Raw genomic sequence first — 24,844 nt, 5'->3', positions numbered from 1 at the left:
TTCCTTCTCTCATCATTAATAGTAAACTTTAGTTTGAATCCCATCTGCGTAATATATAGAGTTGCTGGAAAATAACTTAGTTTAAAGAAACTAATGTTGATAAAATAGGAAAGTGTTATCACCCTGGGTTCTTCAGCTTTGTTTACAGACCAAGAGTTACTTTTTTGTGTGTAAAAAAGAGGAAAAAAAATTGATAAAAAGCATCTTCATGTTTAAACAATTTTTATTTCACTCAGTACCTCTCAACAGTTGTCATCTGCTTGCTCAAATTCTTTTACAGTGGGAAAAAAACTTCAAAATTAATGTTAGCAAAAGGCTCAGCAGCTGAGCAGAACAGTGCAAATTGCTTTTTGACTGAGTTCCTAGTTCTACTGCTGGTTTAATTGATATTTAATCCTTTCCCACCGTTTGTTCCCATCGTCCGTGTCTGAAATGGACTTTCTGCCGTGAAAATTCAACTCTTGACTCCAAGGAGTTAAAGAATAGATATTTACTTGAGCTGAAAGGGTAAAAACTGGTTCAGGGAAGGTGTGGTAACAGGGTGAAAAACTGAAAGCTTGATCTACCACTGCTAATGTGCATCCCTTAATGATAACACTCCTTTGTCGCACTTATTCATTTCCATGTTTTCACCATACTATGGTAAGTAATTTAAGTGTTTTGTAATGGTGCTTTTATCACACCTGTGTGCGTGTGTGTGTGTGTGTGTGTGTGTGTGTGTGTGTGTGCATCTTCTCTCATCCTGACTGATACCCTTGTTACTTCAATGTTGTTTCTTTTTGTACTATGTGTTTTTTTTATTACTAGGAATTTCTAAATGCCCTCTTTGTTTCAGGCCCGAGATGGTGGTTGGTTGGTATCATAGTCATCCTGGCTTTGGCTGTTGGCTGTCTGGCGTGGATATCAATACTCAGCAGAGCTTTGAGGCTCTATCAGAAAGAGCAGTAGCTGTGGTGGTGGATCCTATCCAGAGTGTAAAAGGAAAGGTACAGTAGGTTTTTCATTTTTTTAAGCTACTTAAAATGTTTAAAATAAAAACACTGCAAAATGCATATTAGTTCCTGAATGTTGGACCCACCTTTCAGGAAAGACTACTGAAAGTGTACTATTTTCATTTACTCCAACACTTACACCAAAAGTACCTGAGCCAGTCTGCAGGCTTAAGTCTGGAATAATCAGTTCTGACCTAGTCATCTGTTTCCTAGTCCAGAACTGTTCAAGTCTTTGCCACTTTTATTTTTTTTTAAACAGATTATCCAGGTTTAAGTTCTTTTAAAAACTGAGGTAGTAAACTTTGACTATGTGTCCAAAATGTAATTATATCAAATTGGGTTGGGTTCATCCCCTTACCTTAAGTGGAAATGCTTTATTTTATAAATGTTGCACATAATAGTTTCTGGTAGTATCTGTGTTCCAAATGGTTTAGAGAGTATTAAAAACTTCCCTGAACACTTGGTCTCAGCCATTTAGATTTTTACCTAAAGATGCAGATGAATGATTAAAAATGTTAAATGATTGTGAAAGGATTAACTTGCAAAGCACATTGGGTTGTAGTTGTCCTTTGTTGAAATCTCTTTTGTTCTTGTTTAGGATTTTTTTTTTTTCCTTTCTAGCCCCATATGCCATTTTCCTATTTCCTGCCTCATGACAGCAGGGAGCAGCTCTATTATCACCTTCACAGAGCTGTCTGCAAATGTGAGAGGCAATTCGATTTTGCTCAACCACAGGGAGAGTGGATTAGAAAAACTACAGAACATACAGAAATTGGCTAGGTGGTTACTGCTTTAAAATACTGCTGAGGTGTTTTGTTTGAGCATGCACTTGCATTGGGCTGTAGACCAATTATTTAAAATAAATTGTAATATAGATGTATGATATTAATACTTTATCAATACTTTGAAAATATGTAATTTCTTCATATGAAATAAAGCAGTTGTATAGTGAGATAGGACTAAAGCTACCAACTAGCTCATCTAAATATTGCTATTTCCTCAGAGTACTCATCTGTTCTAAAATTATATGACAAGTCTTTTGACATCATATCAGTATGACAGGTAAAACTGGGGTCCATTCTAAATTTGGGGTCTCTTCTTTTTTTCAGAGCAAAAAGCTTGCCTATGTAAGCATTCAGTGAACCAAAATAAAAATGATTTAACAACAGTAAAGTTTCTGGTGCTGTGGAAGATACCAAAAAGAATTAAAATGACTGAAGTATCTTAAATTCCTGATTACATACTTGATGATGTATAGAAGGGAAAAGTGAAATATTTTGATTTAAAATACATACTGGAGTTCCTTATTAATCAGTATGTGTTTTTCCCTTTGTTTCTTCCTGAGAGAGAAAATTCAGGACAGGTTGCTTTATATTGTATCAAATTCAAATAAGATATACGTTATAGTAAGTTCAAGTGTATTGTTGGCTCTTTGCCGCAACTGTTAATATAATCTTTGGATGAACAACTAAACTCTGGCTTTTCTGAAGTCTTTTTATATTTCCTATTATTGAATATGAGTAAGTACAGGTGTAGTCAGGTATTTTTGTAAATAAAAAAAAAAGAAGTTGGCAACTTCTCTTATGACATTGTCAAGCTATGCCAGAAGGAGGACGTTGGATGTGGTTTATTAGACTGCAACTTCATTTGTAAATGTCAAGGAGTATCTGACAGGTAAAAGTGTACAGTGGAGGTAGTTCCATAATAATGTACATATACTGTGGCGGGAGGATGAACTGCATTGGCACTCTCCCTTTATCCATTCTTGTTTGCAACCAAACAGCTACTGACACTTCACACCCTCACGCCCACTTTGAATAAGGATGTGGGGGGGGGTTGTTGGCTCCCTATTATACTAGTCATAGGAGCACGAATCCTCCATGCCCAATTTATTTATTTTTTTTATTTTGGAGAACAATTCCTTTTCTGAGCGTTTTGATCTATCACTGCATTCTTTCCCTACAGAGTACCTGCACTGAACATCTGCCCCACAATTACGTAATAAGTTGTGATGTTATTGCCTAACCCATGTTTCATATTCACACCAGCTAAACTGCCATTCCGTTGGTGAGGGAAGAATTCTGCCCCAGATGTGAGGGAAAGGAGTGTGACGAGGTTAATGTCCACCACTGATCATCACAAAACTTGGCATTTAACTACTTCTATGGGTGGGATGCGGCTGCTGCTATGCCTAATCCAGGTGTCAGAGGGCTTTTTCTGCACTGATACGAATCTAAATAGTCTGTTCCTTTCTGGTGTGATGTGACAGTGTCCCTATGCTGATCTGCCTTGAGTTTGCTGCAAGAAATCAGCCTCGGGGTTTTAGCCTTTCCCTATAATGCGTTTACTCCTTTCCCTGCAAGCCAGACAACAAACCCCATTGCTTACCTTTCAGTGAGTAATTCATGGTTACCAATTCTTGTGATTTATATTGCAAGACTTGAAATACTATTTTTCTTAACACCTCAGGTCCTGAAACCAAATGATTAAATTAGTCTCAGCCTTCATTTTGTTTAAAAAAAAAAAAAAAAAAAAGTTTCCATCTCTCATAGTTGTGGCAAAAAGTTTGCAAACATGACCAGAATGTACTTAAAGGGAGCAGAACCAGAAAGCAAGTAAAAAACCCCTTCAAATCAGTTTAAATTAACAATCACATAATTTTGGGGGCCCGAACGCCTAATTTTTAAAACATGGGTATTTTCATTGCTGCTCATATTAAAGAGATATTTGGCCAACAGAAATAAACTAAACATGTCATTTTGCTGGCAGTCCTGTGGGTCATAGATCATGCTTCCCTGGGCTCTTGACCAACACATCTACCCAGAAGAAGTTTTTAGTGTAGATATGGACTAAACTGGAAGTTTTTAGAATGTGTTTTTGATGTGTTAGGATTGCTGTCTGAAAACAGAGTAATAAGAATGTAGGTCTTGGAACATCACAGGTCCTCTGATCTATTTTCCCCTACTGAGGCAGGAGTAAGTTTATCCAGAACATCACAGACATGTGTTTTGTGTAGTCAGTTCTTTAAAAATCTCCAGGGATTCTGCAGCCCACTTGGGCAACATACTCCAGTGTTTTAAATATTCTTATATTTAGACAGTTTTTCCCTAATATTTAACCTACTTTGCTGTAAACTAAGCAGATTACTTTTTGTCCTGAGTTTGGACATGGAAAATAATTGACTGTCTTCTTTACAGCAAAGTGTTATATATCTGAAGCCTCAGACGACTTTTCCTTAGATTAAATGTGCCCATTTCTTTCAATTTTTCCTTATGGGACAATTTTTAAAACCTTTTGTCTCTGCTGCTTTCCTCTTGACTCTTCAACTTGTTCACTCTTTCATAGTCTGGTGCCTAAAACTGAACATGGTGCTCCAGCTGAGCCCTCACCAGCACCCAGTAAAGCAGAACAGTTCATTCTCATGTGTCTTACATATGGCACTGGCGTTCAAACAGCAGAGAATGTTTGCCTTTTATGAACAGCATCACAGTTAATTCATGTTCAGTTTGTGATCCACTGTAAACCCCAGATCCCATACAGCAGTTCTTCATTTGTAGTTATAATCTGATTTCCCCGCTTCCCTCTTTCTAGGAGTAGGACTTGGTCTTATCTATATTGAATTTTGTATAGTTGGTATCCGACCTATTCTTGAAAATCTCAAGATCATTTTGAGTTCTAATCCTGTCCTTCGAAGTGCTTTCAACCCTTTTCTTCTTGGTGTCATCTGTTAACTTTGTAAACCAACTTTCCACTTAGTTATTGATCAGTGACAACACTGTTTAATAAAGAGCTCTATGCAGGCCCCTGCTCAGTATGTTTGCCCCACTTTGAGAACATACCATTGATGACTGGTTGAAAGACCATATTCAGGGAATGGTTATGTAAGTCCTTATAGTCATTTCATTTAAATCATTTTGCCCTAGTTTATGAGAGAACCACAAGGAATGGAATTAAAAGCCTTGCTGAAATCAAAATATATTGTAACTTCAACTTCCCCCTCATCCAGTTGGCCAATATCTATTTCAAAGAAAGAAGTTAGCTTGGGCTTGCCTTTGTTTTTAACAAGTCCATGTTGGCTGTTACTTATCAATCTCTTATCCTCTAGGTGGATCAATTGTTTAATAATTTGTTCCAGTATATTTGCAGGTATCAGAGTTGAGCTGACTACCCTATAATTCTTCTACTCTTCTCTTCTCCTTTATACAGATTGCTGCTGTGTTTGCCTTCTCTAATCCTCTAGGACTTCACCCATCCTCCATGAGTTCTGAAAGAAAATTGCTTATAGTTGAGAGATTGCTTTGGCTAGGTCCTTAAATACTCTGTGGTGAATTTCTTCAGGCCCTGTCTACTTGAATACATCTAACTTATCTAAGTATTCTTTAACTTGCTCTTTCTGTAGTCTGGCCTGACAGCCACCTCACTTGTTAATATTGTCTTAAGCATCTAATCACAATTAACCTTTTTACTGAAGACTAAAGTTTAAGAAAAAAAATCAGCACTTTTGTGATCCTCTGTTATCTCTCCTAAATAATGGACCTACGTTTTCCTTTGTCATTTTCGTATTTCTAATATACTGATGGAGCACATTCTGTTCAGTGGCCCAAACCTCTTGTCAGTTTCAATCTGCTGCTGTCTTGGAATAGCAGCACAGGCATTGGGTTGTCTGTTTGCAGGCTCCAAAAGACCGTATTGGATTTTGCTACACTGAAGCTGGTTTTACAAGCAAAAAAGTAGAAATAATATTTCCAAAACGAAAGTGACATTCTGCAGAAATGGATGCTTTAGGTTCCCTGCTGGTCAAAGAAACCTTTCGTCACTAGCATGCTGTAGATTTTCCATGCTCCTTCCCTTTTTATGTCTCACTTTGGCTGTTTGTTACAGCGTATAGACTGCTTTTGCACCTCCTTTTAAAAGTGCATGGGCTACTGTGCATACACTTAACCAAATTACAGATAATAACAGTCTAAGTACTGCTTGATCTTGTTTTTAAGACTTTTTAAAGCTACAACCTTAAATGTTTATCACAGCTTTTCTCTATAACAGCGTACCAACAATTCTAATATATTGTCTAGTGGCAGGACTGTCTATAAAACAATAAATCCCAACAGGTTTTATAATGACAAGTCACAAGAATGAAGGTTGAATTGTCTGGTTAAAGTTGGTTGGCTACTGTTAACAAGAGGCCAAAAAGTATAACATTTATTTCAAAATAAATTCATTTTAATCCACATAGACACTGAATCAAATATGGAAGACCTCATGCAGGTTTATTTCTACTTGTTGCCATTAATTTACTTATGTGACCATCTACCTGTCACTTAACATTTTTTTTTGCCCCAAATTCCCAATTTGTAAATTGAGGCTAACAATCATAAACCAGATTTTTAGAGCATTCTGTAACACATGCATTTAAAGCTCAGTAGAATTGATAAATATTAATAGTTTTATTTCAGTTTCTAACATTTTTGTTTGTCCAGAGCTCACAATGTCTTTTGCCAAAAATTGTCAGATTAAAAAAAAAAATGCACAAAATCAGCAGCTGTTCCTCATCCCTAAATCAAAAAATAGCTACAATAAATCCAATATAATCAATGCCTCTCCTCCTCCTCCCCTTGCTCCAAACAAGCTGGGTCAGGCTCCTTCTTTCTCCAGTGTGTGGTAAATACAGTCCTTGCAATGCATTTTTAAATGACCATCTAGAAGCCATGGCACCAGTGTTCCCTGTAAACTGAGGGGCTGGTCACCGCCTAGGAGACATCTAAATGATGCCCAGCTGAGTAGCAGAGAGCTCATAGGCACCAGCATGTGTTTTGATTGGTGGTACACATCTGCAAATTTGTGAGGTGCACCTCACAAATTTATTCAGCACATGGATGGAAGAAACTAGTGAACATTGTATGGCATCACTAAAAGCCATTCTGGTGAAATTCCCTCCTCCCCTTCAGAGATTATGTACGGTACTTAGGAAAAAAATTAAATGTCCACTAGATTGTAGTAGATCTTTCAGTTAGGACACTGTCAAAATGACTTGCAAAAATATTTGTAATTTGTAAAAGAAGAGGAATCTGCATTTTCAGAAAGCATCAACTTCTCTTTGAGAAAGAGCTGCTTTTGTAAATAAACTGCATTTATATGAAACTGTTGCACATCTTGTCGGATAAGGCAAACATTAGCAAGTGTCTTGTTTGTCTGTCATTTACTTGAGATACTTTGGAGAGCTTGAAAGTTACAAATAACAAAATTTTGTAAGTCATTTAGAAAGCCAAAGGGGGTGGGGATCTGGTTTTTGGACTGGTACAAAAACAGAATCTTAGATGCCTCCCAGGTTGTGCCCAGGATGTTGAAGTGCTTGCCCTTTTTTTGTAAAGTTCTTCATCCATTCAGTTGGTTTCCAATGGGAACTCTAAATTTGTACAGTCCTTTCAGGTTTTTTTGATGTTTTGTTCTCCCCCTGCCCCCACCCCTCCAAAAAAAAGGAATAATCTATACCAGCTAGCTGTGAAACAGGCCAGATATATGCTCTTTTCAAGGTAGAGCTCATAGAAGTACTATTACGTATTTTACAGTAGCACCTGTAAGTTTCAGCCCAGACCAGGACTCCATTGTGCTGAATGCTGAATAAACATATGGGCCTGAGTAGCCTTCAGTCTTAATAGACAAAGGTTGGGTGGAAGAAAACATTCTGTGGCAGTTTATCTGTAAAATAAAGGTGACTTGCCACTGCAGACAGAGATGGAAATTGAATCCTGATTTCCTGAGTCTAATGCAGAGAGTTAACGAGATCATAAGCATATTTTTGCCCCCCTCTGTCAGTGGTTTGTGACTTTTCAGGTTTCAGTTTAAAATGATAAAGGATACAATAGCTACGATTTTAAAAAAAAAAAAAAAAAAAAAAAAAAAGAGGATAAAACTGTGCCCCTTAGAGTTTTGTTGGCATTCATTTATCCTGCAGATTTCGTCTCTTCAAGATTGGTCGTGGTTAATTTTAAGTAAATGAGCTAAAATGCAACACAAACAATGGTATCTTTTTCACCACAACTTCATCTGTTTGTGTGCCAGGTGATCTCCTTTTCTCAATGGCAATCTTTCCTAAAAACAAAACAGATTTCTTACATCAAGTCCTGGAACTCTGATTCAGCCGAAGATATAGCCACCATTTCTGGCGCTTGATTTGAACCTGTTATGGATCTGAACTATATTATTTGGTCTGTGTCTGACTTAGATGCTAAGATCTTGGGAGCACAGGATTGTCTTCATCTGTTCAGTTCTAAGCACTGACCAATGCACATTAGAGTGCATAACTTTCTTTTGCTGTTTTCAAACTTAAGAATAGACTTCATTGACATATTTTTTCCTCCAAACAAGAAGAAAGCTGCACTGCTCTCCAAGACAATCCTTCATGCTGCAACTACACTGCTTAGCGTCTAAATCTTTCCGGTGATCTAAGAGGGTCAAATGAAGTCCAGTCAAATAATTATGAATTACAGTAAACTGTTTGATATCCAGCATCCATGGGACCAGGAGGTTGCCAGATAATCAAATATTGTGTATAAGAGAGATCAGTACTTGTGCTGGATGTAGTGCAGAGGAGCCTGCTGGCTGCACTCACACCCCGCGCTGAGTGGCATGCCTGATATTCCCCCTGCTCTGCCGCCCCAAGGGGCGGGGCATTGTTCATGTGCTCAGTTGTGGGACGGCCATGGGCTGGAGCACAAGCCTGGGCAGGAGGGAGGCAGGTTTACAGCTGCCACCTCCCATTTCCAGGTCTCTGCAAAGCCCTCCGAGGCAGACCCCTGAAGCAGGGAGGGAAGGGTAGGAGGAGGGGTGTGGCACCATGGGGGAGCTGCATGTGGCTCTGGAGTGGGCCCTCCCTCAGCCACCAACTTTCCCCTTTAAGGGCAGGCGGCTTGCTGTGGAGCCCACACCAGAAGCAGCTGCTCCACTGGGGGGAAAGGGATGGAGAGAGCATGTCCCCTGACCAGAGCTACTCACCTCTGAGTTATGCCTGTTGTTTGAGAGTGCCGGTTACTCAAATTCCAGTTAAACAAGAGTTTACTGTATATAAATAAGAGACAGAAGACCATTCCAACAGAGTTCTTCAGATGAGTTTAAAGGCTCAGTGTTTGTTAATTTCCTGAAAGGCTGCATCCTTTTAGTCATAGCTATCTATTTTAGGGACTTCAATGGCTTTCTCATGATTGTATGTAAGGGTTAATGTTTCCCTTGTATATTCAATGTCTTTCCTGTTTGTTTTTTTTGGACTGGGCAAACAGCAATGGAAAAGCAAGAAGTCAATAGTTTCTGTAAAAATAGAATTGGTGCAGAGACAGGCATCGTATCTGAGACTTCAAATTGACATTGGCCTTTAAAAATCTCCTCTTTAAGTGATCTGAAGTTACCTGATAAGTTTTTGGTAGTCAATAGGTATACATTTGTTTAAAAAAAAATTAAGAATACATAAGTTCTACGCCCTCTTATGGGCCATTAAAAATACCGTGTGGAAGTGTTAGACTTTTTTCTCTGCCTGTGGCCCTCCAGAGTTTAAAAAGGTAACCAAGCAAATAAAGCAAACTTGGTATCCTTTGAATTTTCTTTGCATTGCTTATTGGGTGATCTTTACAGAATACAAGATTTTGGCTGCTTTTTAACTGTGATTTTTAATTCCGTAAATTGTCACATTATGGGACTAGAGTGATGTCCCTGCAGGTCAGAGGAGTACATGCTCCATGCCTCATCAACCACTGACTTAGAGTAGTTTATCAGTGGCTCATAGTCTTACTGGAAGAGCAGTACAAGTGGGGTTCAGCAGGGAAAAGGGGCAGTTCTGGGACCAGTTCTGTTCAATATCTTCAATTTAGATAATGGTACAGAGTGTACACTTACAAAGTTTGCCTATGATATGAAGCTGGGAGAGGTTGCAAATACTTTGGGAGATGATAATTCAAAATGATCTGGACAAACTGGAGAAATGGTCTGAAGTAAATAAGATAAAGTTCAATGAGGACAAATGCAAAAACTCCATTTAAGGAGGAACAATCAGTTTCACACACACAAAGTGACTGCCTAGGAAAAAGTGCTACAGAAAGGGATCTAAGGGTCCTAGAGGACCACAGGCTAAATATGAGTCAAGAGTGGTACATTGCAAAAAAGCAAACATTCTGGGATGCATTAACAGGAGTATAAGGAAGACACTAGAGGTAATTCTTCTAGTCAACTCTGATAATTAGGCCTCAACTGGAGTATTGCATCCAGTTCTGAGCGCCACATTTCAAGAGAGATGCGGACAAATTGATGAAGGTCCACAGAAGAGCAACAAAAAATATTGAAGGTTTAGAAAACATGACTTGAGAGAGAAGATTGAAAGAACTGGGTTTGTGTAGCCTAGAAAAGAGGAAACTGAGGGGACATAACTGCTTTCAAGTATCTAAAACTGTGATAAAAGGAGGAGGGAGAATAATTATTCTCCTTATCCTCTGCTGATAGAACAAGAAGCAATGGGCTTAAATTGCTGCAAGAGGAGATATAGGTTGGACCTTTAGGAAGAACTTCCCAAATGTCAGGGTGGTTAAGTACTGGAATAAATTGCCTAGTGAGGTTGTGGAATCACCCTCATCTGAGATACTTTAAGAGCAGGTTAGATAAATATCTGTCTGGGATGATCTAGATGGTGCTTGATCCTTCCATGACTGCAGGAGATTGCTTGATGACCTCTCGAAGTCCCTTCCAGTTCTAATATTCTATAATTCTAAATCCAATGGAATTGTTAGCAAGCTTGCCAGTTGTCATACATATAATTTTTGTGATGTGGACACCTGTCCACTATGAGCTAGAATGGGATCACAAGTTCATTTTACAGATAGCCAAATAACCTGTCTAATAGTAGCCACTCAATCACTATTGAGTGAAAGGTGAGTTCAGAGCAGTGACCTGTAAGTGAAAGGCTGAGGCATCCTAATCTGAGTGAAGCAGAATTTCAGCCTTGAACTCTGCCTTGCTGAATAGAGAAATAGAAACTTGTCTTGGTTTTGATTTGTAAGAAAAGCAGCCAGCTGAACCAACAGAGAACTAAGGATTTTTGAAGCATCACATTTTTGTAGTAGGAGATCTTGAATATTTAATTACGATGTAGGTATCAGGTTCATATTTATACTTCAGAATAAAGTGTTCAGAATAAGACAAAGTACTAGTTATATTACTTTTCTACCTTACTTGTTTTTTTTTCCTTGTAAAGCCAGCAAAAACTTTAACACTACCTTCTTAATACTTGAGCACTGTAGTGCATCAAGTACTCTGCATAAATGAAGTAGTTTCTGAGTAAAACATTACAGGTTAGAAAACTTGCATTTACATACCTCATTGCTAAAGTGAATGCCAGTATTCTGATGATTTTTGATGTGCTGTGCTTTATATCAGGTGATAAATGCTTGCTTAGTAAAGTATTTTTATAGGTTATTTCAGTTCATACTCTTTCCTGAAACAAAAAAAAGTTCCAAGTAGACTTTTCATTGAAAACTATTAAATGTTTAAATACCTTTTACCATGGCGAATATAGAATAGTCCATTTATCTTCATTAAAGCATATAGCTTTAAACTTGTGGCTTTGCTACTTGTGAGTTACGGATGCATGCCCTCACTTGTCAAGATAAATGTATTATACTGTAGTTGTCTCCTCTCCCAGTATAGATATTCAAGTTGTGCATCAGATTTGACCACAGTAAGCAATTCTCCAAGGATAAAGAAAGAAAATGCACATACTCCTAGGAATCTCTCTTCTAGAAGTAAAATTGACATTTTTATAAATAATTTCAGTGTTGCAAACTTCAAACGCACAATCACAGCAATTCAGCTATATGAATTTGGCATGAGTCAGTTTCAGTTCTTAGTGCTTTTCATTGGAAATGGCATAAAAAGTAAGATTTATCTGAATTTTTTATGCTGTGGGTTTACAAGGGACAGAAGATGTTCTTCACTTGCGGTTGTCTAACAGTGCATGGCAGCATAAATAACGAAATGGTCATAAACCTCAGCTGCACTTCTAAGGTCACATGTTCCATTTAATTTTTAAAGAATCTAGAAACAAACTAAGCAGTTGATAACAGGTCAGTTGCAGGTGATAAAAGATATTTTAGATGGGACATTACTTCTTTTTCCACACCTGGCATAGCCAGCCACATTATATCTTTTGCAGAAATTTTTTTTTCTTGTGCACTGGTAGGTTTGTCCACAAACAATAACTAAATTCTTGGATTTCAGGGTGATAATGCACTTTTAAAGACTGCTTTCAGTTTGCATAGTTTGATTTTTTTTTTTCTTTTTTCTGCATAAATACTGATGTCAGAAAAGTTTTGAATAACAAGGATAACTTGTCTCTGTCTCATTTGTCCCTGTGTGTAGAACAGCATACCAAGTACAGGGAAGGCTTCATGAAATCAGGTTCTAAATTAGTTGCAAAAATTTGTAGAAGTGAAAATTTTTTTAAAATATTGTATGTGTAGAATTTTTGACCTAAAAATTCCACCCTAAAAACTAACCCCCTCTTGAAGCTGTGCTCAAGTGGGCCCCATTATATAGATTAGGCTAATTTTCATTGGCAATGCAAAAAAGTCTGTTCCTTAAAATTGGTGCGAGGGGGAATCAGGTATGTGATTATGATATATTAGTCAATTCTGGATCTGTTCATCTAGGTTTTTTTTAAGTTTCTTTTCAAGTAAGTTTACAAAAGTAAAGTAAAAAATCAGATTTCTTTAATGAGCAGTCTAAAAATTTGTCCTCCATATAATTCATTGGCCTAGAATGGGATAAAAGCATGAATAACATATTGGATCATATTATGCATAGCTACATACAAACAGCCAAAAAATTATAGATGACATTGAGTTTGGAGAGGATTTGAAATTTGACTATGCAAAATATGTTACTCAATCTATTGTGGGCCATTGACCCAGCGACATGCTTGCAAAAGATATGTCGTAGTTAGAGTTTTTCAGATTATTATGGTTCTTGTAGCTAAGACAGATGTACAAAAAGATACAGTTTTTATTTTGTATTGGCAGCTTCCAAATATTTAGTATCTATTTCCAAGAGTTGCAATTAGTAAAGCATCCATGGTACTGAAATCCACACATCCCACAAGCTAATTATATTTGCAAGGTCAGATTGAATACATATTTTCAGAAAAATAAAGGGTTATATAAATGTGTCTTCTACTTGGCTGTTATATCACAGTTTGTTGATCTGGAGTATAATGTGTACAATTCACAAATTTGTCTGATAACAGAAAGTGGTGTGTGATTGTGTTTATTTTACTAACCAGTATATTCACAGCAATCACTTCCAAATATCTCTCCAGTAAAGATGTGTTAATTACAAAACAGACAAGGTCTTCTATTATATTAAAGCTACTAACAAGAAGACAGCAGGAATCACACATGTAAATAGCATCATCAACCCCTATTTTAGTCCTCTGTTTTGATCTGTGAGTTGTGCATAGACCAAAGGTGCTATTAAAGACTCAGTGTATGAAATAGGCAGCATTATATGAACAAAATTTATTCAACAAGAAAACAGACCTTTAACATGAATTTAACAAGCCTGAGAAATTATAAACTATCATATGCCGCAGATTCATGCAGTGATAATAAACAAAAAAGGAAAGTAAGAGGTTTTCTTAAACTAGCCAAACTGCTAATGGTTTTGTTATAAGCTGTCTACTGTTGAAGTGACCTCTGAAAAGCCTCGAGACACTTTGTACCAGGAGAAATTAAATGGTCAGAATGGTGAAAGAGTTGCAGTGTGGAAAAGCATATTTACGAGTGATACCATCATAATCTGGGAAAATATCCTATCGCTATAGGTTTGAATTGGGCACCCCCCACTCTGCTCACTGAGGAGGCAGTCTAAAAAGCCTCATGCAAAGCTGTTACTATTTGTGTTAGTACAGTGTATGTTGTAGTGAGGTAATAAGAAGAATGCAAACTATACATTTGGAACATCTGTAAATCCTTGAAATTCTTTAATGCCATAAAATGGATTTTTCCTCTGCTTTAATTAATCCTGGGAGGTTCTCTGTTCAGATTACTGTCTCTAAAGTTCCATTGTTAAATATGAGGTGACCATGATGCTGTCACTTGATTGCATCATGCTGTACTTCAAAATAAACACAGAGAAAAAGACTTTAGCTTGTACACACCTCCAAGTGTTCACCAGGGCTTTTTTCCTTGAATCTTACTGTGGCATAATTAGCACCTAGTTCACCCATTGCTCATTAGTGCACTGGACATTAATGAGTGTATTTATTTTGATATGATGCTCTAAAGGAGGAACCGATTTGTTCTTACTGTGCAAAAGCAATTAGAAGATTTCACAGAAATGTAAATGTAGGATATATTGCTGTATTTATGCTTTTATTGCGTACTAGATCTAAATTTAGATTGCAGGTTGTTGAACATGTTGGTTTCCTTAAGACAGTTGCTATAGTGATGGCAATGAATTCTTTTAATCTTGGTGTAGCTAAAGTATGTAGTTCTTATTGGTTGTCATAATGCTACTAACAAGAAAAATGTCATTCAATTCATACTTTCTGTATTCTGCCTAGATTAAATACATGCTCAAAAAAAAGAGAGAATTGAGTTTAGGATTTCACATTGGAATTTGAGCAAGTAGGGTGCTAGCAGGTTAGCAAATACTTGATTTTTTTTTCTCTCCAGGTTGTGCTCATATAGCCTGTAACCCTTACTAATGTGAGTAGTGTCATAGAAATGATACTTGTATGAGTAATGACTGCAAACTTGAACTGATATGGAGTTTAGTTCTTAAATATTTCACCAGCTAGTTTGTCTGATATTTTGCTATGACAGTTACCAAATTTCACATTGTGAACAGGAGTTAACATTTGATTTATTATGAAAGCAGTGCTGTATTGCCTAATATCGTAGGAATTTTGGTTTTCCTTTCAGTAATGTACCTTGAAAAGTATGCATGGAGTCCAAGTATTGGAACAAATTATTAGTCAAAAATGCACTGCATTTTTGGATAAGCTCCCTGACTTACAGTGGAGCAGTCATTTAAATTGCAGTCTAGCAGTGTAGCTATTATGTAGTTAAATTATGATGAAGCACTAAGTTGTGGTACCCTGCCAAATTAATGTATCTGTCTCCTCGGAATAAATTTTTATTTGCTTGATTTTCCTATCTAGAAGTCTCTGAAAGACTAGCTTGCTGCCTCCCCCCGCCCCTCCTTTCTTTACGTTGTTGTACTCCTTACTTTAGTTGGGTACTTGATGATGTTTTCAAATTAGAACATCTGGTTAAAGTGTAAATTCAGGAGTTGAAAAATAAGATGTACTTTCATAGATACAAAAGGAGTCTGAAAACTGTCTTGAGTTAAAGTAAAATTTGTTGGAAACATTAAAAAGAGAATTGGTCTTTTTGTATTAGCGTCAACTTTGATATCCAGCATCCACGGGACTGGGTGATTGCCAGATAATCAAATATTCTGGATAATAGAGAGTAGGTCAGAAGACCCTGCCAGTTGCACTCACATGCAGCATGGGGGGATGCAGGGCAGCACTAAGTGGGTGTTTCTGCCCCCTCCCGGGGGAGGGGCATTGCTCTCACGCTCTGTACACAAACCTCTGCTCAGCGGACACCGGGAGGTAGCATGGCGAAAGCAGAGGAGCCTGCCAGCTGCACTCCCTTGCGGCACGGAGGGACACCGGGCGCAGCTGGGCGGGGCGTTGCTCTCGTGCTCTACACAAACCCTCGCCTGCATGCAGCTTCTCTGTGCTCCTGCATGGTGTCTGCTGACCAGAAGTACTTGGCTGTGAGTTATACCAGTTATTCAGCTACCAGTGAAACAAGTTTACTGTACAAGGACAAAACAGTAAATACATTGAACTGTTTTAGGCGGGTTGATATCTTGTAGGTGCATGAAGTTTAATGGTCTTATAATCATTAAAGGAATTAAACTTTTTCTTCAGAAAAATTAAAATTCCATATGCTAGAATAATTGTGCATGTTAAATCAATTTTTCTATTGAGAGACGGAGCGGGGGATGTCATAGAATAGGGGGAAATATTGTGAGCTTTTTGTCTTCAGCAAGAATTTATAAGGTATCTGTTGCCATGCTATCTGGTGTAAATTGAGTCAGTGACATTCTAGTAAGAGGAACAGAACCATGGCACATTTGCTGAAGGCAACTTTTTAAAAGACAAGATGGAGAAAGGATCAGGCCGATGAGCTGAGAATGCAACACTATATATGTCACTAATTTACAACTGCTGATTGGATTGCCCATGTGGGAAATCTGATCTTTGAAAAAAGTTCATAGCTTTCAGTCTACTTACAACTGCTTATTTACTGAACTGGTGCTACACAGTTAGCAGAAGACATGGACTCTTTGTAAATTGAATATGAACCATGGAGCCACCACTCACGTACAAGTGAAAAAGTATCGTCCTTCTAGTGACGCAAATATCTGCCACTACTTTGTATATCATTATTTGTCACTGTTTTTCTTTAAGAGACTTAAACAACATTTTGGCTGTATGGTATGTGTGATAGCTATTAGGTGCCATTAATATTCTCTACCAGTTCGTTTCTTTTACTTCCCTGTGTTTTTTTAACGTATTATAATTGCATTGCACTCTCATTTAAGTAGGTATTTAGGTACTACTCTAATTTGTTTAACTTGAAGGAAAGTCCTCAATCAGTAAGAACCACCAGAAATAATTTTTTAGATTTTTAAAATATGGTCAATTCTTGTCATTCTTGTTTACGCTAGAATAAGTTTTATTATAAAATAATAGGATACTCTAGCTTCTCGGTATATTGGACCGTGGTGTCTAGGTGCCATGTGGTATTTACATGAAATACAGATTACAGTATAACCACAATGGAAGTGTCTCAGGCATTTTGATGCAAGCCTTTAAACTGGATTTATCCTTCATAGTTTTTAAGAACACAACAACATTAGAATATTTAGAAATAAAGCCCTAATACTTTAATCAAAACCACACAGATGGATGTCTGCATCCACATTGACCCCACTGATTTAATGGGGCTCTGTATAGGTGCCAGGTTCTTTTTGTGCACAGATCTGATGGTAGGATTAGGGGCTAAATAGATCAGAATCTTAGCTTGTAGTTATAGATCTATAATGATGGATAGAGGTGACAAGGACAGTTTTAGTTGCATGGTTGTAATGTATTCTAAGATAAATCTCACATCACCAAGCAGCAGATTAGATTATTATTTTCTTGAATGAAGCCCCTAAATATTTCTTTGCAAAGATTTTTTGAACAACTTCAGCAAAGCATAGAAATAAGCTAGATGGAAAGTCTGCTTACTTTTTCATTTGTAATGAAATAACATTGGATGCAACCTTCCATGTTCCTTAGAGTAAAAAATGACCAAGGTCATTTATGATTTATTTCTTACTCCTGAGCATGACACTGACGAGGACTTTTTAATCCATCAAACAGTTTATAGACCCATTCTTAGACACAAGAAGCAAAAAGCATCTGACTAGAAGGGAATACGTGGGGCAAGTTCCTTGCTGGCTATAATTTTGTTGTCATTTCAAGTATTGTGGTGGTATAATTGATGTGACAGGACTGGGCTTTACACACAGTCCCTTAGCTTGTGCTCACTTTCAGTTTTAGTCTCTCTCTGTCATTCATTTTGATTAGATAAGATTTAGGTGACAAACATGCATACCTTTAAAGTTTATTGTGATTGTGTGTGTGTGTGTGTGTCTTGTGAGCTTTTCAGTGCTGTATGATTAAGTAGTACATACAACTTAATAGTTCCATGAAAAATGTAGAAATTGGTGTCACCTTAAAATACAAGTTAAAGAATTGTGTGCTGATGGCACAATTGTGTCAGCAGGAGGGTTTTTTTTATTAATATTATAATTAAAAGGCTTTTCTGGAAAAAGGCCAAAAGCAAAGGAGAGTTGTTCATGCCTTGCCCACTGTTGCTTGGCACCATTGCTTGCATTTTCTAAGAAGAATTGACTTGACATCTTGTTTTTACAGGTTGTTATTGATGCCTTCAGATTGATCAATGCTAATATGATGGTCTTGGGACATGAACCAAGACAAACAACTTCAAATCTGGGTCACTTAAACAAGCCGTCTATCCAGGTAAACTTGGTATTTGATGATGAGTTCTGTTTTGTATTGAGTGGTGGTTAATCACAGTGATGTGTCAAGTAGTTTAAAATGTTAATGTTACAGCTATAATTTGTGTATTATCCCTCCTTCCAGTGTTTTAGTATGAATATAAAATTAACTTGATATTTGACTAGGTCTCCTCCTAATTTATGAGTGTAGGTTTCAGCTCTAAATTAGTCAGATATAAACACAGAATTTAAGTAGATACTGTCAAGATTTAATTCAGATTTATAAAATGGAAAAACTCCAAAATAACTCTTTTATGTGAATTTGGGAACACAATACTCCAGCTTTTTTGGCTTTATCAAATCAGTGATACAAGTGAAGGCAAATGATACTCTTTTCCCAGTATTCTAGTTTTTATAATTGTTCCTATTAATATATGCTTGAGCTTTCCTATAGCCAGAATGAGAAAATGGTTGATCTGCTGTAACCATTCCAATTGTGTGTGATACAAGAATAATTTACTCTTAAAGCAACCATTGGAAAAATACCATTTCCATTATGGTCTTTTTCCACTTGTTTTACTGCTACATGTTTTGCATAATATATATTCAACTTTCTAATGTGTCCTAAACAAATATCTTTCCAGCTCTGGTTGACCTTGTGTCATGATGAAGTGAGGGGTGGGGGGATGGCTTCAATCATTTGGATGCATAATTGACCATTTAAAGCGTGATCCTCTTTGCTTGCATGTATTGTTTGATATATCTTTGAATTTTTTAAAACTAAATATATTCTTACAGATTCTCTTTTGAATATTTACTCTGTGTGGTTACCAGTGTTGACTAGTAAGGCCAATACTCTGGTCTTCAGTGAAGCCAAAATCTTCACTGTGGGAAGCATCTTCTGTTCTAAAACACACACATCCCCCAGAATGATTAATGCAGTATCTGTATTTTAGTGCCTTGGCTTTTTTATTTTTTTTTTAACACTTTTCCCTCCTGAAGAAAAAATTATTTTATTTTTAAATGTAAAAGGCATGAATAATAAGAACAAGGAAGCTTAATTATTTCTCTGAAGATTAATTGCATGAACAGTAATACTAATGTATGTTCCTAATTACAGCATATTGAAAGACAATATAGTAAACACAGTAGAACAGAAATTAGATGCTTTAATTTTTATCATCAAATAGCTATCTTTAGAGGAGATGCCAGCTAGCCATTGTTACAACTCTACCTTCAATGCAGTGGGAGCTTTTTTTATTTTATGCATTAAAACACCTTTTATTAAAAATTACTTAGCAAAGATATTCATTCTAGTAAAATAGCTTCAAAAGGTTGAAGTGTTTTGCTTTTGATTTTTGATTCTGTGAAAACTGTGAAGTATAATGAGTATGAAATAACCTACTAATGTTTTTGATTGGATACAGGCAAGCCCATGCTTGCCTGTTTCAAGAGAATATATTACTGGGCTTTTTTAGGCTGTATGTAATGACCTCTCTTGTAAACCCCCATAGTATCATACCGCTTCATTATTTTTTGCAAAAGGTTAAGTAATATCCGTCTATGATCATTGTCATTGCCGCATGGCATATTTCAGGGACAGGTTTTTTTTTCACTAATTGCAAGTCAGGAATGACCAGTTACATATTTCATTATTACATTAAAATATTGCAGTTTGAAATTGTGAACATACATATGAGTTCTTAAGACTTACTCTTTCCACAGAGAACAAAGGTAGATACATACATGTTCTAAAGTCCCTGAGTGAAATGCTGAGCTGATAGAAGTTGATAGCAAAACTCCTATTGAATTTCACCCTCTCTTCCCCATAATTTACCAAAGTCATTTTGTGAAGCATAAGACAAGCTTGTGTAAGACTTCAGTATTGCATGACACACATTAAAGTGAAACAAAACATTAAGGAACAATGTTTTTGGCTATTATTTTTAAGCAGGTGCACATTTTACTAGATTCACATTACGTTAGCATGCTAACGTGACCAACATATACTTTCAAGATAATTGGGAGGAGTGGTGAAGTTTTTTTTTTTTTTTTTTTTTTTAATAGTATGTGTGTAAGTTGAATTAACTGTTACCTTTTACAAGAGCAGTGATTTCAGGGGAGATAGTCTGTTTAGGGACTTGCACTTCTAAATCCCTTAGGAGCTCTTAAAAGCCTCTTCTTATCCACAGTTGAGTTAAAACAAAGGTGTACAGTTGTGGGGAGGGTGGGAGAACGTCAAACTACAGAAGTTTTCAGTAACTTAAAGGGTGAAATTTATAACACTTTAATAGACAGGTATCTTGGTTTTGAGATTCTGTTGACTGTCAAACATACATTTAGCTTTATTATAATCAGCAGTTTAACAAACTAGTTAACATACAATGGGTTCATGTACAATGTAACTGGTTTTGTATGCTATATGAAGAAATTCTTATACTTGCAAAAAGTTTTTCAATTTTATGACAGCTTTTCAGTTCAATTGTGGTAGGATTTTGCAGCACTAGAATGAAAAGCTCTATTTGCATTTTGTGTAATAGGCACTAGCCATGGATTGCCTTTAGGGAGGGGTTAGGAACCTCTTTTAAGATGGGGATTGCTACCCACAGGAAAAAAAAACAGTCAGGGACCACACACGTGAGAAACGGGGGAAAAAAGTACCCCAGACCCCTCACTGACATGGTGCCTGACTGGAAAGCAAAACCAAAGATAGTCACCTCATTCCACTCACACATCTGCTCCAGAGCCTAGGCAGCCCAAGGTAGTAGATTTTGTGGGGCCCCTTAGGTTCTGGATGGGGTGGAGCCAAAATAAAGGGTTCAGGGTGGAACAGCAGAGCCAGGAAGTGGGATTGGGGTGGGCAGTTGAGGTGGGGGAGGTGTAGGAGTGAGTTGAGGGTGAGTGATACAGGCAGGTACAGGAGAGTGAGGAGTCTGTGGGGGCACATATCTGACTCCCAGTTATACCCCCGATGGCTCTTATTGGTCACAATTCCAGCCAATCCCAGCAGCAGGGGGAAAAGCTTCTCCAGACAGTGCTTCTCGGCACTGCCATTCCCCCAGTCAGGAGAAGGGGAGCAGTGGTGGCAGCAGCACACTAGAGCTGTTTTTTTTGTCTCAGCCAGGCAGAGTGTGTGGGCCAGATTTGGCCTTAGCTGGCCTGACTCAGGCCTGCAAGGCTCAGGGCTTCATGCCCCTCACCCCACAGCAGGCCAGATGCTGGTGAGGGAAACCATGAGCCTTTGGGGCTGGATCCAGTCAAGCCACAGGCAAGATCTAGACTGCAGGCTGGGGGTTCCCCGCCCCTGGAATAGTCACCAATAAATAGGTGAAATAATTAAAATAGAATTTTGGATTTTCAACTATTTCTCTACTTTTTATGTATGTTGCATGGTATAGTTTTAAAATCTTTGACAGTGAGGACAAAACAAATGACAAAGCATTGTTATGTTCATATGCACGTTGTTTCTAGGAACTGCATCTTAATCCAAGTTGCTCATGAAGGTGTACTTTTATTATTTTTAGATACAGCAACAAAGCAGCAATATTTGGAGCATACGTATAAAGATGTCATTATAACCTAATGTGTTTATTGTAAATCGCTTATAGTTGGTGAGGTTTTTGTGTAAAAGTGTATGCCAGTAACTTGCAAGATATTCTTGCATTTAATGTTGAAAATATAAAACAGTTTTAATACTGAAGATATGTTTGGTAGATAGGCTGTCTAGCCAGGTTAGAATGTTCATTACTGTTTTATCTGTAACCACAGAACTATAGCTCAAATGATTTAAAAATTATAAAATTAAAAAATATATCTATAATGTGTAGTAAAGGTTTTAAAGCAATACTGTCAACATAAAATCATATTTGTTTAAAAAATATTTGCCCCATTTTATATATGACTTATGTTTGCCATAAATAAGAGAGAATAAATCCTTGTTTAATATATTTGTTAGCAGTTTACAATCAGTTGTACTATTTTCTCCATTTTGTATGAATCTCTTGTGGCAACAGAGGATAGAGCAACCTTTTTTAAAAAAAAAACAAAAACAAAAAAAACCAGGAAAATAAGATTAATACACTGACACTGCCTATAATATTATTTTAAATACTATTTACATTGACTGCTTTAAATCACTTTTATTCATAGTTTTCATCTTAAAGAGTAATTTTAGTGTGCTTATTTTTCCACAAACTTTTATAGGCACTTATTCATGGACTGAACAGACATTACTACTCCATTACTATCAACTACAGGAAAAATGAACTAGAACAAAAGGTAAAGGGGTTGTATTTATATTTCTATTCTAAGTAAAAGAAACAAATTATTCAACTAGCTTGTGGCATGTTGCTGTGTTCAACTTTGAATTTTAACTGTAGTGCTGAGTCCTGATCACTGTTTTCTCCAGTCATTTTGTGGATATGTTAATGCATAAAAGTGAGCCTAGGCTGGAGTGGGCTCTGCCGGCCAGACATATTTAGCTCCCAGTGGGCTGCCAGACGTATTATTTGTCTTTACATCTGCAGACACAGCCACTTGCAGCTCCCATTGGCTGCGAATTGCTGTTCCTGGCTAATGGAAATTGCAAGCAGACATACCTGCAGACATGCTTGTAAATGGTGTCTGGTGGCCCACCAGGGGGTTAACCCTGGAAAACTGTCTGTCTGTCTGTCCCTCAGCCTCTTAGTACCCACCCCTGCCTAGGCTGAACTCTTGAGCAAACTAACTCTCCTCCAGAAGTCATCTGACAAGTAGCTAGGAAAAAACAAATTTATCTTGTGTACAGTTAGCTATCAAAACAAAAAAAAGTCCTGTAGCACCTTAAAGACGAACAACATTATTAGGTGATGAGCTTTCATGAGATAGACCCGCTTCAGATCTGGAGAATAACTGATAACTAAGATGGCAGGGGGGAAACCTAATGGGGAAAAAAAATAAAAATAAAAAAAGCCTTGATGGTGAGCTAAATAGGGGGTGGGTCTGTCCCATGATAGCTCATCACCTAATAAATAATACTGTTAGTCTTTACAATGCTACAGGACAGCTTTTGGTTTGGTTTTGTGAAGATAGAGACGAACATGGCTACCTCTCTGAGACAGGTAGCTGTGTTTGTCTATAATATCTACATTTGTCAGATGGTAAACTTGTATTTAATCTTAGTCTTCATTCTGTGTTTTGAGAAAACTGAACAGGATTACTGTAATCTTAAAGTCTCGGAAAGTGACTATGGCAGCCATTATTTTCTATACTATAGATCTGCAGCAATAAGTTGAGGCTGTTGAATTTGGAGAAGCCTATTTCCAAGTCACAGAGCAATACATAAAAAAGTGTCTCAAATATGCATGGGCTTTATTCGCTTCCAATACAAGTTACTTTCATTTGGTCTGGATAGAGCTTCTCAAGTCTTTTCCAAATCTCTAGTAATAGTGATGGCTTCCTGAGCTTGTTTTGCTCTGCAGTAGTGGCATTGTAAAATTCCATATGTGTTGAGCATTATGACTTCTAAGTCAAATTTGCTCAATTTAAATTAGCTTTAAAGTTTTTTTTTTTTCCCCAACTTCCAGTCCCACAAACTCAGCCTTGGATGTGAAAATCAAGATGGGTTTGTCCTGGTTATTCATAATCAAAGTAATCAGGATTCTGAAGGCCAGATTCCCACCTCATTTACACATGTACATGAAAGATGAAACACACAAATCAGGAGGTATATCTGTTGAGACAGAGGCTGTTAAATTTATATAGACCTAGATCCACAAAGGGAATTAGTCACTGAGAAAACCACAGGAACAATAGTGTGGTCGACAAAGCTTGAGTTAGGCACATAGGCAGTGAAATAGGTGCCTGAGAATGCAGGCCATAAAAGACAGCATGCTGTGTGAGGAGCCACGTGAGAGCTAAGATAGTCAGTGAGAGATGCTGTGTTCTAAGCCCTGCTACTTTCATGGAGATAGATGTTTCCATGAAACCTGGACTTAAGCTCATATCTCTGTTAGCTTTCCACAGCCAGGAACTCAGCTCCTGGAAAGAGGTGTCTTAGGCATTTAAGTATCTTTCTGCAGGAATGAGTTAAGCTCCTGCCTTATTCTACAAAAATTAGAAGAAGGTGGAGGTGCTGTCCCATACCTTTTAGCCCAATGATTGGACCACTCACCTGGGATATGGGGGAGATGGGTTCTGTTGCCTCCCATCTTCCTGAGAGGAAGAAAGCATTTTCACTGGTCTCCCCACTCCAGAGCTGTGAGGTGGGGCCCCCTCGGTGGCTCTCCTGTTGAAGCTGTTCTAGAGTATATACACAATCTTTTGGAACAGGATGAGTGGACTGATTTGGGTGGGTGGGTGGCCCAGATCCATGTGGACATTGAATCCTTACTTAAGATGCAATAAGTTATTTTGCAGCATAGGAGGACAGCTGCATGGAGATATGCAAAAGTGTTTGTCTTCCAATCATTCATTTTTGGGATGATTTGTTTGACTTGGTTTGGTTGCTATTAAAGTTCATCTCAAGTACAACAGCCTAGTTTCCTCCAATAAAGAAAGGGATTGTGAATGTAGAATACATAAATGATGTGCTTAGTTCACAACACCAAACTGCCTCCTGTATGTACTCAGAAGCCAAAAGCGTCATATGTCGTCTTCCCAGCCACTAAAACTGCCTTCTTTCTCATGACGACATCTCAAATGAAGGTATGCCATGTCAATACTGAAATCTACAACAAACTGAAAATCGGGGG

General features: G+C 37.5%; 1 protein-coding gene across 1 annotated transcript in view; it reads left to right on the top strand.

Annotated features, from left to right (window-relative positions):
- PSMD14 (proteasome 26S subunit, non-ATPase 14) overlaps nt 1-24,844 on the top strand; it is a 64,247-nt gene that overhangs the window by 34,046 nt on the left and 5,357 nt on the right. Inside the window, exons 7-9 of the mRNA XM_075000909.1 lie at nt 836-986; nt 18,028-18,135; nt 22,317-22,391. Of these exons, the coding sequence (XP_074857010.1) occupies nt 836-986; nt 18,028-18,135; nt 22,317-22,391 (334 nt within the window). The remainder of the gene's footprint in view (nt 1-835; nt 987-18,027; nt 18,136-22,316; nt 22,392-24,844) is intronic.

This window comes from Carettochelys insculpta, chromosome 8, assembly GCF_033958435.1.
Source record: "Carettochelys insculpta isolate YL-2023 chromosome 8, ASM3395843v1, whole genome shotgun sequence".
NCBI classification, from domain to species: Eukaryota; Metazoa; Chordata; order Testudines; family Carettochelyidae; genus Carettochelys; species Carettochelys insculpta.
This window is presented reverse-complemented; position numbering and strand designations above follow the sequence as displayed.